The following is a 15252-nucleotide window of genomic DNA, read 5'->3' as shown; positions in this document are numbered from 1 at the left end:
CATTGTGCAACCTGCACGGGTTCTCACTTCATTCCTGATACATTTCAAAGTGTTGGTTACCACTTTTAAAGTCCTACATGGCAGACACAAGATGATTGCAGGAGAGCAGCTCCCTGCGGATATCAGCCCACTTTACCAGGTCACATAAAATGGGATGCTCCAGGTTCCTTCCCTTAAATGTTGACATGTAGTGGGATCTAGTGTCAACTTCATTAACTAGATCCAGACAGAAAACATGGCCAAATAAGCTATATCTATTTTATTGAAAAACTACATCAGCAGAATTTTGTGTATCTGACAGTTCATCCACCATCTCTTTTACAACCCAAAAAACTCAAGACAAGTCTCTTCTGAGCCTCTTGCCCTGCCCAGTATTCAGTTACAATCTATACTGCCTTGTTATATCTGACCAATTACTTCGTATCCTAACACCTTATATATATTATTACATCTAAGAATCTAAATTCCCGTGGAACAACCCGGCCCTTGGAATCTGGCAGGCTCCCATTTTTTCAGCCTTCAGTTTCAGTTTTCCTCTCAGATGCTGGCATAGAGTGAAATGGAAATCTCATCTTGGGATAAGGGTGGATGGTTTGCTAGAGGCATCCTCCATGGCTCCTCTAAGGCTCTTAGATTTTCTTTTGTGTTGTATGGCATTTATTATTTCTTGGTTTTATTTTTGTTTTAAGTTGCCCAGGGTTGTGCAAGATGAGCAGATATTTTATATAAATAAATAGTAAAGGAATGAAGTGTTTTCAGGGAGAAGGATCAATTAATATCTCAGTTAGGAAAGTTTTCATATTGATTTCTGTAGTCATCGGACTCGGCAACCTAATGGCCCATATTCGAAATTTAGATTTGTCTATTGGTGCCATTTCAAGAAGAATATGGAGAAGCAAATCAGAAACTCATTCTAACATTTTATTAGTTCCTTCAAACTTGATTTTCATTTATATGCCACTATACCACATTTTGCTCAAGGTAAATGTAATCAAAACAAACCAATTTGGGGTGGGGATACTGGAAATATAGCTTCATTTTATTACAGCAATAATGTTAAAAGTACGTTTTCCATTTAAATCATTTGTGGACTGCATTCCTCTTTGAAAAAAAAACATAATTTGTTTCTATTTTTATAGGTGATGTTTTTCATGCGACTTCTCCCGACAAGGTTACCTTTGAAGAAGCCCAAACTCTGTGTGAGCAACAAGGGGCAGTTCTTGCTTCAGTTGGTGATCTGCATGCTGCCTGGAGAGATGGTTTTGACCAATGTGATTATGGTTGGCTGTCAGATGGCAGTGTGCGCTATCCTGCTTCTGTGGCAAGAGTCCAATGCGGTGGAGGTTTACTTGGAGTACGAACACTGTATCGCTTTGAAAATCAAACTGGCTTTCCTTACCAAGATAGCAAATTTGATGCATATTGTTTTAAACGTAAGCATATTTGATACTTATTTTAAGAATGCATTTCTTACAATGCATTTTAATTGTCATATTGGTTCTAATTTACTGAATTTTCTTTCTTGTAATAAAAGAAACTTGTAAATTGTTGCATGCAAAGGAAAAGAACTGATGTACTTTTGTCTATGTTTGGGGAATCTCCTCTCTACTTCCCTGATTTCTAGGAAAAACTTTTACATCATTTCCTCACAAATTGTGTGCAATTTTCTACGATTAGGCTACAGAATAGCATCTTAGCTGAACCTTGTGCCTTTGCGTATCCAAGGAAAATCTTAACTGTTTCCAATGACTGTGTAGCCTTGTCCAATCTAATATACTCCAAATGTGCTGGCTTTTCAACCACACAATTCTTACTGAAGCGCAGCGGAACTTGGCCAAGGATGGGGGAAAGCTCATTTAGAAGGATACAAATTGTTTCTGTTTCTCCAATAATTTTATTAGAGATTACAAATAGAAAGATTAAATAAAAACTAATATAAAAAAGATACAAAGATATAAAAAGTCAAAAAAGTGAAAAATGGAAAAAAGAAATCAATCAAATGAAAAAGAAGGTAAATAAAATAGGATTCCCTCTCCCTCCAGAAAAGTCTAAAAAAATGGGTTAACTTAGCACCTTCCCTAGTGCTTCAATTAAAAAGAGATCTTCTTCCCATATCTCATCCCTTATCAATAGTCACATTACAAAAACGCATCATTTCATCCTTCAGCAAGATTTTATTAAGAGCTACCTGAAATATTAAGATACACATTTTAGTCTTAATTTTAAAAAATCAATTTTATTGTCCAAGTGTAATTACTTTCTCTTGTCTGCACAGAAATAGACCTAGATATACTGATGGTGATTCTGAATTTAAACCCACTTTTCCCTCTGCTGTCTTGTTTGCCTATTTTGTTGCTCCTTTTCTTTTCTGCCATGTGGTGAATAGCCAAAACCAACAGGACTGGCTATCAATGTCTCGCCTATGTAAAATATGGATAGTATAACTGTGTTCTTGATTCAGCTTCAAACCTTCTATCCTTTGACTTTTTGAGGTTTGGGTTTAGGATTTTGAGTGCATGAACCTCAATAAAACATTGTTAGGAAGCAGCTTGATCCAAGGTCTAATGTCCAAAGACAACATGGTATTTGACATCTGAAGTGAGCCTTGAAAATAGGTTAAGAGAGCTTTTCTTGGATTGTTACTTCTGTTACTTTTGTTTCCATCAAGTATGTTAAAAAAGTAACTCCTTATTATAAAGAATAAATTTGGATACTTCTGTTGTAAAGAATATATTTAGGGTACAAAACAAAGTACAGCTTATAATTATAGTAATTTAGAAATGGTTAATTGTGGGGTGAAAGTGGGATTGGAGATGTACATTCAGCAGCAGGAAAGGAAAAATCTAGCTAAGAAAGCTTGCTAACAGCAATGCCCGGAGCACAAGGGGTACATGTTTGTACAGTAAAAAACAACTTTTTATTGGGCTCCCTTTGCCAATTATTTTGAAGTAGAAGTTCTTATTTACTTAACCCTTGAGCTATTTGATTTACAAAAGTAGCATGATGTGAAAACCTCAAATTTTAATTCAGTACACCAGGAAGCAAGTCACTCATAGAATGTGGGTCACTATCAAAGAGTTAGGAAATGATGAACAGTGATGATGCAGCAGGAACGAATTACTCTCCAAGAAATTATCTAGATGATGATCTCCCTCTGAGACAACACAACAAATCATTAACAGAAAGGCATCTTTTAAAATGAAGATACACATACAATGTCAGCAATGACTCTCTATTAAGTCTGGAAACTTTTTAGGAAGTCTATATAGGACAGTAAAAATAATAGTCATCAGCCTTCCAGAACATGTAAAAGATCCTAAAATTTAGATGTTCTTCCTGATTGATGGGTGGAGTTTACATGGTTAATGGTCCCAATGACCATTTTCATATCTAGCTATTCCCCACCACCACCATTGTGCTTTTATTTATTGCCTGATGGCAACAATGATGTTGCCTGTGTCATAATTATTCACATGATGCAATTTCACAAAATTAAAATTTGCCTAATGACAGCATTTACATAATTATGTCATATATGACATTATTTTTCTACTTTGTTTCCCCTGCAAATATTCGCCAGTAAAGATTCTGGATTTATTTTTAGGACTCTAAGTCTGCTTTGACCTTTTTTATAGGAAGCAGTTCATTTTATAATGTTTGCATAATGTTTAAATTATACAAGACTAGATGGTATAGAACTGGGAGCATTTCACTCCTGGTATGAGCTTAGCTGGCGTTATAACAATAAGGAGTAAGAGTACATATGTGTACAAATACATACATGTACAAATATAAAATATTATAAGATATAAAATATTATAATTTTAATATATCAAAACATGCCCTAGTAACTATATGAACCTTGTGTTCATCTCTTGACCCATTTATGGCTTGCAATAAAAACTATTTTCATGTTCAGTTATATATCAGGCTAAGCTCATCCTAATTGAAAACAAACTGCTCTGAAGCTGTTCTGAATCTATGCAGTTTAAAAATATCTCACATGTGTATAGCGTCCCTCAAAGATTTTGTATGTGTGTGTGAATATGAAAGCATTAATGAAATAATGGTATAAGTCTTCGAGAGGGGCGGCATACAAATCTAATAAATATAAGACCTTATCAGGACTACTCATTAGTTTATAGTTTATTAGATTTGTATGCTGCCCCTCTCCGAAGACTCGGGGCAGCATACAAATTACAGCATTAATTTTTAATGCTGTAAAATAAGATGTTACTTTAGAACAAAATATATTCTTAAAGGCCCCTTTTTTCTCTTAAGAATACAGTGGTACTTCCATTTATGAACTTAATTCGTTCCGTGACCAGATTCTTAAATAGAAAAATTTGTAAGAAGAAGCAATTTTTCCCATAGGAATCAATGTAAAAGCAAATAATGTATGATTGAGGAAACCACATGGAGGCCCTGTTTCCTCCCAGGATATTCCTAGAGAGGCCCCATGGAGGCTTCTCCCTGCCTTCTCCGGCCCTGTTTCCTCCCAGGGGATTCCTATAGAGCAGTGATTTTTAACCTTTTAAAAACATTTTTTACATGTACAAAATCCTGGGGCACACCACCAACCAAAATGACACATAATAACACTGTAAGACACTCTCCTCTCTTTTCCCATCCCTCCCCCCGTTGTGTGTGTGTGTGTGTGTGTGTGCGTATACACACTCTTGAACCATTTCCAAAAACAGGTGAGGGCTCGGTTTTGTTTTGTCTCTTATTCTTTTGGTGCTTTTTATTATATGCTTTAAATCAAGAGCCACTTCTCTCTCTCTCTTGTTTCTCTCTCTTTCCTCTCATTCTCTGCCTCAATCATTTTATCATTTCTCTTTTTTCCTCCCCTTTTTCTCTCATTTCTCTCTCTCCCTTCCTCTCCTCTCTCTCTCTCTTGCTTTCTCTCTCTCTCTCTTTCTCTTGCTTTCTTACTCTCTCTTTCTCTCTCTTGCTCACTCTGTTTCTCTCTCTCTTGCTTTCTTTCTCTCTCTTGCTTTCTCTCTCTCTCTTGCTTTCTTTCTCTCTTTCTCACTCTCTTTTTCTCTCTCTTGCTTTCTTGCTTTCTTTCTCTCTTGATTTCTTTCTCTCTCTTGCTTTCTTTCTTTTTATCATTCTCTTTCTCTCTCTCTTTCTCGTACACCATGCCGGCAACAGCGGCATTGGGCAGTAGCTGCGGGGCGGCAGCAGGGTGGTCAGCTATGAGTGGGAATTCCAGGATGGAGGCACCGATGGTGGTGGCTGGACGTGTTGCTGGATGCCGTACATGCTGGCGCTGCACTGGGCATGGGCGCAGGGCTGGCACCTCTGTCCCGGCCCAGCCAGCAGGCCAGTGTCAGCCCCGAAACACCAGCATGTATGTTGTCCAGCAACACGTCCAGCCGTCACTGTAGGTGCTTCCGTCCTGGAGCTCTCGCTCACAGCTGACCACCCTGCTGCCGCCCCATGGCTACTGCCCAATGCCGCTGTTGCCGGCATGATGTACACTGTTGCCAACCGCTTGCAGCCGCTGCCCCGCAGCTACTGCCCAGTGTTGCTGCTGCCGGCGCCCTCCCACTGCCGCTGCCAACGCCCTCCCGCTGAGCCCCAAAGCTCACCTGCTGCTGCTCCCAGAGAAGCTCTAGCCAGGCGGGGAGCTGCAGAAAAGTTCGTAAGTTGAGGCATTCTTAGGTAGAGATACCACTGTAATTCAGTGAAATGAACTAGTCTTTTCATTGAGTTCACAAATTTTCTCTGAACTCTACTAAAACAGAACTTTAAAATGTGGATTATTTATTGTATGTGTTTTGTTTTTTAAAAAATCTTAACCATCCAGCTATGAGATTTTGCTGTGTGGCTTAGAGAAAAATCATTTTTAAAAAATTGATTTTATAATATAAAACACACACACAACATATAACAAGTGCTGGTTAGAGGAAAATCATAATAAAATCTAAAAACTTTTAAAAACAAACCGTTCAACAGGCATACCTTAGAATAGTGATGGCGAACCTTAGAAGCCATATCTGAGGGCACAAGAGGCGTTGCCCTATGTCATCTCCGGCATGCTGATATTTAGCTGTTTTCGCTTTACCTTGGATTCAGGAAAATCTTCTGAAGCCTGGGGATGGCGAAAAATGGCCCAACAGGCCTACTGGAAGTTCGTAGGCTTCAGTGAGGACTGTGCACATGCACAGAGGGAGGGCATTGCATTATTTGTGTGAACATGTACATGCATACTATCGCACACCCTTTTGGCACCAAAAAAGGTTCATAAGAACATGCATACATACATTTACAAAAGGACAAATTGATATGATTATTACTGTTTTCTTTATATCACATGGAATCTTCCTTTCCATTCCACTTTATTTTTGTGTCTTTGGTGGAGAAAGGAACACTTTTTTAGACACTGATTGGAACGAGCCAATGTTTTATTTTGCTGCAAACAGTCTTGCTTTCTTTTCATTAAAGTTTTTTAGTGTGAATTTAGGAAATATTTGAGAGTTGTGGTCTCCAGCTGCATAAAATATAATTTAAAAGAACATATGTGACAAAATGTTTAGGATATCAGATTACCATATTTTTCGCTCCATAAGACGCAGTTTTTTCCCCTCCCAAAGTAGGATGAAAAATCAGCCCCGTCTTATGGAGCGAAGATGCAGGCAGGGAGGGGGGGGAGATGCTGGAGCAGAGGGGGCGCAGGGACGGGGACAGGGGGGGAAATCATCTGAACGCAATTCCGAGTTGGCGGTTCGGGGGGGGGTGCTGGAAAGCCCCCCAGGCCGGTTGCGATCTTTTAAAACAGCCGCGCCGCTTTCCAGCTGACTCCTGAAGCCAAAAGCCAAAGGCGAACTTCCGCGCTTCAGGAGTCAGCTGAGAAGCGGCGCGGCTGTTTTAAAAGATCACAGCCGGCCTGGGGGGCTTTCCAGCACACACCCCCGAACCCCCAACCCAGGTTCGGGGGGGTGCTGGGAAGCCCCCCAGGCCGGCTGCGATCTTTTAAAACAGCCGCGCCGCTTCTCAGCTGACTCCTGAAGCCAAAAGCCAAAGGCGAACTTCCGCGCTTCAGGAGTCAGCTGAGAAGCGGCGCGGCTATTTTAAAAGATCGCAGCCGGCCTGGGGGGCTTTCCAGCACCCCCCCCCGAACCCCCAACCCGGGTTCGGGGGGGTGCTGGGAAGCCCCCCAGGCCGGCTGCAATCTTTTAAAACAGCCACGCCGCTTCTCAGCTGACTCCTGAAGCCAAAAGCCAAAGGCGAACTTCCGCACTTCAGGAGTCAGCTAGGAAGCGGCGCGGCTGTTTTAAAAGATCTCAGCCGGCCTGGGGGGCTTCCCAGCACCCCCCGAACCCGCTTCCCAGCTGTTAAGTTATTCTGTTCTTGTAATAAATATTTTAGCCCACTTTTTGGCTCAAAATATTTTTTTTTCTATTTTCCTCCTCTAAAATCTAGGTGCGTCTTATCAGCAGGTGCATCTTATAGAGTGAAAAATACGGTATATCAGCAGGACTTAGATTCAGGGCCACCTTTAGCCATAGAAACTTACTACTAGATGGCTCTGGGCCAATTATCCTCTTTCCACATTACCAAGTTTTTGTTGTGGGAAAACTGAGAGGATATCACATATTGTGTACTATATCAAGTTTCTAAAGGAAATGGAGGGACACCTTTTCCAGTTCCAAAAAATCTCAAAACAGCTTTTTCCCAGGTTGTTAAAAAAAGTACATAAATTTGGACAGTCTTTGATGTAACAAATGGCTAGTAAAATAATCTGATTTCTTGCTCTAAACAATCTGGATTTTTTTTATTAGGAACAAGTGTCTCATGCATTGCATCAGAAGAAGCACAAATAGATTTCCCCCAGAACACATGAATTAAGGAATTCAGTAATGTGAAACATCTGCACAACAGCCAGTTGTTTAAAGCTGGTGTAAAGCCTTTTAAAAAAGCCTTTGTCTGGATCATATTTTTAGACAAAAAGCAGATTAATTGTAGTAAATGTCTACTTTGAGAAGAAACAGCTTCAACTTAAATCCTTTTATTTAAGCTTACAAATAAAATTCAGCTTCCTGAATGATGCTGGTAATGATCATTTGGTACTCAGTAATGATAGTCAAGTAAACCTGATTTTTACAAATTGACAAAAATCAGCGGAAATCTACCCAAGCATCTGACTAAACTGGAATACAGTTTTTCTCTTAATGGACATGTAATGTGAAATTTTGGATTTTGTTAAACCTTTTCATGAATATTAAGTATAAACAAGAAAAATGAGACATGTTCTAAATATGAAGTCCCTGTGGAAGATTAAGTATATTGTAGCGAGAAATTTAACAGAAAAAAAGAAGCACAAGCAATTGACAGAATAGGGCAGTGTTATCAATTTTAAGATATGTGTGGATTTTAAATCCCACAATTCCCTAGCCACCAAGATTTAAAAAAAATATTGAAATAGGGCATTACCCATTTTATATATTCTTATTGCTTGCAGCATCCATGTGGCAAGATGGTAGATGCAGTGTTGTTATCCAAACTCCATTGATATGATGTGCATAAACAAAGGAGTGGGACTTGGATTACAACACTATATCGGTTATCTTTTTGCTGAGAAATTGTGTAAAGATCCTTCTTTAAACAATTGCAAAATAGACTGAAGAAAATTATTTGGCCCTATTTCTTTGTAACCTTGGCTTCTAATTCTTTCTTTGGTTTGAGGGAACGACCAATATGCAACATGCTATAGTTTATATGGCTTTTATATAGCTGTTGCATGAAATTATTCTGTAAATCAGGATTAGGACAGCGCAAGGTGCACTGTCCATTAGAATTATTGCTGGTTCAGTGGCTAAGATGCTGAGCTTGTCAATCAGAAGGTTGGCAGTTCAGTGGTTCGAATCCCTAGTGTCGCATAATGGGATGAGCTCCTGTTACTTGTTCCAGCTTCTGCCAAGCTAGCAGTTTAAAAGCACATAAAAATGCAAGTAGAAAAATAGGGACCACTTTGGAAAACTAGCAGCATTCTGTGCATCTTCGGCATTGAGTCATGCCGACCACATGACCACGGAGACGTCTTCGAACAGTGCTGATTCTTTGATTTAGAATTGTTGCATTGAAACTGAACATTCTCCAAAGTTAGTGAAGTCTTTGCTTATGTGAATCCTTACAATGGAAGATATGGCTAACAGAGCCATTCTTTTGAAATAAAGTGACCTACTAGTATAATAAACTTGGATAGACTGTTTCTAGAAATTGCAGAATGGTTTATTGCATTATTTTTCAAAACCTTGAAGCAGAACTGTTTATTCCGCAAAGCATGAAGCTTTTAAAATTTCCTTCAAGTTTTTGATGTGGTAGCTATAAGCTATAAGCAACGGTGTTACTATTCTTTGTACAAAACACAAATTGTTCATTAATGCAGAATTCCTGACTTTAGATGAGTAAAAATAATTACCTGTTCAAAAAACTTATCAGTTTGGTATAATATTTGCATCCGAAGAATAAAGGACAAAGATTGTGAATTTTATTTTGTCGTCAGAATAGTTGTGTAGACGAAATCAACATCGCAAAGAGTTTTAGAGATGAAAATGAATTTAAGTTACATAAATTCTGCTGCAACCTGTGCCCCATCTTTACCCAGTTTTTTTTAAAAAAACCTTAATACCAATTAAATACCATTTAGGATAATGTGTCATTGAATGTCCTCAAGAAGGGATAGTTGATGATGATCATACAAAGTATTACTAATACAAGTACGATTTTGTGATCCAAAGGGGGTTAACCCATTCCATCACTCAACTAAATAAGATACACATCACTTTATTGGTTTATATCTGGAGTAAATTGAATCATTTAATTATAATTACTCTTTTCAAAGCATGCTCAACAAATAATGTTTTAGGGTCACATGCTGAGATAAAGAATGTGTGCTCAGTATCTCTAAAATTCCTTTTGGATTCAAGCTGTTGTATTGATAAAACTGTATTGTAAATATTTCTAATATGTTTATCATTATGTTTTGCTAGGTAAAGAGAATGTATCTGATTCTTCAATGGTTGAACTGAATATTCCTTTGGAAAGTGCATCTGCCAAATCGTTAACTGAACTAAATGTAATTCCTCCAAAAACTACACTTCATCCTTATGTATCTTCACTTACTCCAGAAATGGTTACGGTAAAACAAGAAACGAAGGCTTCTCGAACGGTTACAGACATTTCTGATTTGTCAAAAATAACCCAAACAGAAACTATATTAAATGACTTAGTGGAAATTACACCTACCCAAGATATTTCTGATCTCCAAGAAGCAAGTTCTGAAAGTCCAATTGAACAAATAGAAGTATCTCCAATAAGAAATTATGCGGATGCTATAGCAAGGAATAACATGAGTGTACCTTCAGAAACAAAGGAAGAAACACATATTGGGACTCAACCCACCAAAATACCGGTAGAAGCAAAAAGCGATAATAAACTCACAACTGTTGTCATTCCAAAAGAATTGCGCACTAGCATTTATGAATCTGTAGAAGAGTATAAAGAGGTTCTTTTGCCAGATCAGAAGCTAATAACATCTAGTACCATTTCTAAGGTAGATAAAATTGCATCTTCTACTACGATCTTAGATGAGACTGCCACAGATACACCAGATTCAGAAGCAACTTCATTTGAAAGCAAAACAATATTTACCCCAGTTTATTCAATGAGTTTTGAAATACCAGTGCTTACAACATCTGACAGAATTAAAGTGGTACACTCAACAGATTCAGTACAGAAGAAAGAGCACACGACAGCACCTGTGGTTTCAGAGAAGATGAAAGATACTGTGACATTTATTCCAATACCCACAGCTTCCGATGTATTTTCAGGATCAGAAGTATCAACAGGTGAAGGAAGTATGTTCGGGTCCGAGTCTGCCTCAAGACACATGCCTGTTGCCACAATCGTAAATGAAATAGATGCAAAATATGATTGGACTAAAGAGGAGAATGCAACTGAACAGCAACCAATCTTGGATATTTCAAGAGACGATTATTCAGCAGTAATCACTGAAGGTATTGAAATAACACAATCATTTATATTTACAGATCCCACAAAGACTGCAACTCCTGTTGCAATCTCAGATAAAGACTATAGCAGTTCTTTTATTTCAGACACCATAAAAGATGAGATTTCTAACGGTTCGGGTATAGTTACAACTCATGCAGCACTCTCAGAAACCGTAACAGAAGTCACACCAGTCATTCAACAGGAATCTGTTACCAGAGATCTAATTATGCAAACATTGGTCACCAACGCGGCTTCCCCCACTGTTGTTTCAGAATTACATTCATTACCTGCTGCTGAAGGATCTGCATATGAAATAAATTATACAACTACAGATACAAGCCACGGTATAAAAATAAATGATTACAACACAGTCACACGGTCTGAATTGTCTCCTGCAATCATTGGTCCCAAGCTGATAGCAACAGGTGTTCCTCCCATAGAATCAACTACCAAAAGTGAACATAGGTCTTCCTTGGACAAATTGGTAGTTCCCATTTCTAGAGAAGAAGTTGCTCCTGTCACTAACATGTTTGATACGGGGGAAGTAGATACGTCATCTCATAGCCCAGAAGGATCAGGAATAAAAGAAGAGGACGTAGGAGTGGAACCCATTTCATTTTCAGTTAGTGCAACAAGCGAACCAATGGTGGTAACTGGCATTGTCACCACTGTCGGTACTGTGATAGATAAAATCCCAGCAACTTTAGCATCCAAACCTTTAATTATCAAAACACAGCCACCTCTGATTGATAGGGAGCCAGATGAGGATACAAGTAAAGATGTGCTGGTAATTGATGAATCTATTTCTCCCATTAAAACTACTGCTGATGATGATTTTACAGGCAAAACAGTAGAGCCAGAAATTGATACAGAATATTTTACTTCATCAACTATCACTGCAGTTTCCCAGCCCACAGGGCCACCCGAGTCTCAAGAAGAGCCCCCAGCTACTTTAGAGGTTGCTACAGAGTTGGAAAACGAATCTAACATACATATATTGGTTGTTGGTATCCCACAAAATGATACAGGTAAGATTTTTATACTGAGACTGGATGTTCAAACTAGTGTGGATATTTGGCTCAAAGATACATGACATTATGTATATATGTATGTATAATGCTCAATTATTATATGCGTATTTTAGATCTGAATATTGAAAATGCTTTGTAATAGGATATTACTAATAGCTGCTGGTTACATGGTTATGGAAATTATTACCATTGTTAGACGTTGATACGATATTATTTGAGCTTACCGCTTAATATTACCATATCATTTGATTTACATTCATTACCTGTGGAACAAGACATTATACTGTTCATGGCTTCCACACCATGCATTACTACTTGAGTGTAGCATTGCATTAACATTCCATAGTGTGTAGCTATTAACAATGGCATTGGCAGTGCTATCAGCTAAACAAATATATACACTCCTTTTATTTGTTTACATCCAACTACATTATGAAATTTTGGAAAGAAAATAATATTTAAATTGGAAGGCTATAATCAAGCCTTTTATTTATTCAGTTTTAGCTGAAGGCACTGTTTGTGCAGCTTTAATCTGGGTATTCAGAACAGAGATGTCATCAGATTCTGAATTATTATGATTTCTGCTATCATTACTAGAAAAAAAAATTCTTAATAGTGTTGTTCATAGAATTATAATATATTATCCCCTGTTCAGTTCCCCCCAAGCAGCCCATTACCCTTATAAACTTCATTGAATATTCCTTTCTGATTATTCCATAAATAGAATGCTGTCTGTTGTTCTTCATAGTGAACATGACTAGATTGGTTTAACCAAAAATTACTTTAAGTGCTATTTATTTATCTATCACATTTGTATATCTGCCTGACTCACAAGAATGTTACTCTGGGTGATGTATAACATGAAAGTTTTTATGCAAATGTCTCAACTGATTGGATTAGTTTCTTGTCCCTGGAATCCTTAAGTGTCTTTCCAAATGTATCCAGTTTGCAGATGATATAATTATAATGGTTTCTACACTAGTTAGCATTGTACTAATGTTGTCAGTATTTGTAAAGTAGACTAGGAACTTAAAATGCCCTGGAAGGTGGTAAATGACACAGCAGCTTTACAACACTGGATTTAAAAGAAATAGTTGTTCAGGTTAAGGATTGAAGATCTGGGGAATATATAAGAAAACAACTCCCCTTCCCGCACGCCAGAGCCACAAATTTTCTATTCAAGAATTGTTTATTAAATGATTAAGGTGAGATTGTCATTTAACAGCAGTCTAGAAGGTACTAAGACTATGACTTTTGTTGTGTTACAGATAATTTACAAGGCAGCACCTTCACATAAATGATTGAAAAAGATGTTGTTTTATTACTAATTGGATTTCTATGCCACCGCTCTCTGAGGACTGTACACTTTCAAACAGTCTTAAACTAATGAATTATCTTATGAAAATAGCTTCCTATTTTGGGAGGGGGGTTATTGTTCTTTGGATATTAACAGGTCCTTGTTCACTCATGCCTGCCAGTCATCGGACAGCTGGTTGCGAAGGCAGCTTGAGGATCCACCCATCCATCTGGATGTCACTCTTTGGGTTCTTTTAACCTCTGCCCATGCACAGAATGATTTGCACATGCGCAGAGGGTGAAAGAACCCAAATGGCAATATCTGGGCAGAAGGGCGGAGCCTCACACTGCCTTCGTGACCAGCTCTCCAACGACCGACAGTCACAAGTAAACCGGGAGCATTTCACCCCTGGATATTACCTACATGTGTGGGGTTAAAACTGGGCATTTTGTTGATTTGAATAAAATAAGCCCTTTGATTCAAGGCCTAATTGGGGAACAACTTACAGTTGCATGTCAAAAATTTCCACAGTATCAATAGTGGATTCCTGCCGGTACAGCTAATTGCTGCAACTCCATGGCTCTAGTGTGTGAGTGTGCGTTTGAGTGAAATTTTTCTTCCTGCACCTGTACAGGTAGCAAAATTTCGCACTGGGACATACATGCTCACAAGTGTCGGTGAGGTTTTTTTGCTTCCACACATGTGGAAGCAAAAAACCTCACTGAAACACTCGTGCACGTGCATTCCTGTGCGAAATTTTGCTACCTGCACAGGTGCAGGAAGCAAACTTTTGTTCGAACGCATGCTGGCACGCCAGAGCCACGGAGATGCAGCAGTTAGCCATACCGGCAGGAACCCACTACTGCACAGTATTATGCTTTTGAAAATCCATCCACAGGGTGTTCAAAGATCTCTTGAAGACTTCAGAAGCTAGAAAATGTGGACAATAGTTCTCTAAATCAAGGATAACTTAAATAGGAAGATGTCTTGTAGCAAGATTGGAGCATATATTTTAAGATAGTACATTTGGATCAGTGACTTATTGTTAAACCTTTTCCTCTTGTCAGAGTGTTGTTTAGATATTCACTGAGACAAAAATAGTGAATCTTACATGCAGAACTATCCAATTCTTTAAAAATGATAGTGAGAAATGTATGGAGAATTTCATTAGTTATCAGTAGAGAGCCTCTTAGTCATTTTTAATAAGAAAGAGACCTCATTTACTTTTGAGAGCTATTCCTGGATAGTTTATTACTATTGTAAGGGTTAAATTTCATCTAACATTCAGTTGAGTATTTTGTTTCATTCATATTTAATGAGAAAGATTTTCAAATACTGTTAGTTTTTCAAATACTTGTTAGGTATCATGAGCCAAATTCTAAAACAATTAAAGTTAATAATTATTATAGTTCTTGAGAAAAGAATTATATACACACAGTAAATTAGAGTGCCAATCAAAAACATATAAAGAATTTAAATTATTTTTTAATTCTATGTGTTACATCTTCTGTTTGATAACCTCCATAAGCTTTTCTGATCCTAGAGATAATAGATACTTGTCAGAAAGCAATTTGCTTGTGATGGTCTTTCACCATAGGAATCTAAACTTGTCAGATTATATTAACAAAAGCTATCCAATTGGTGTCAGGCTACGTGTTAGTCAAGCTGTCAAAATAACCAAACCATTTGCTTTAATTTTGGGTAACTCAGTTCTAATTAGAGGCTGAAACAATGGGAGATTTAAAAAGCTATATTAAAGAATCTGATTGGATTTTTTTTCCTAATGGCCATAACAGACATAGAGCAACAGCCTGTTCCAAAATGGGATGTGTGTTGCATTTTGCAATGTTGCCAAGAAAACATAGTTACTACATAGAAATGCCAGTGGTTTCCTTGTAGCTT

At 38.0% G+C, this 15252-nt stretch overlaps 1 protein-coding gene across 5 annotated transcripts in view; it reads left to right on the top strand.

The window, feature by feature from the left end:
* VCAN (versican) overlaps nucleotides 1-15252 on the top strand; it is a 123581-nt gene that overhangs the window by 55529 nt on the left and 52800 nt on the right. For 3 of the 5 annotated variants that reach the window (XM_070743066.1, XM_070743065.1, XM_070743067.1), the window contains exons 6-7: nucleotides 1140-1433; nucleotides 10002-12050. In XM_070743066.1, the coding sequence (XP_070599167.1) occupies nucleotides 1140-1433; nucleotides 10002-12050 (2343 nt within the window). The remainder of the gene's footprint in view (nucleotides 1-1139; nucleotides 1434-10001; nucleotides 12051-15252) is intronic. The other 2 variants (XM_070743069.1, XM_070743068.1) reach the window with 1 other exon arrangement.

The sequence above is a fragment of the Erythrolamprus reginae genome, chromosome 2, assembly GCF_031021105.1.
Source record: "Erythrolamprus reginae isolate rEryReg1 chromosome 2, rEryReg1.hap1, whole genome shotgun sequence".
NCBI classification, from domain to species: Eukaryota; Metazoa; Chordata; class Lepidosauria; order Squamata; family Dipsadidae; genus Erythrolamprus; species Erythrolamprus reginae.
Note: the sequence above shows the minus strand (reverse complement) of the source record. Positions and strands in the feature narration are given on the sequence as shown.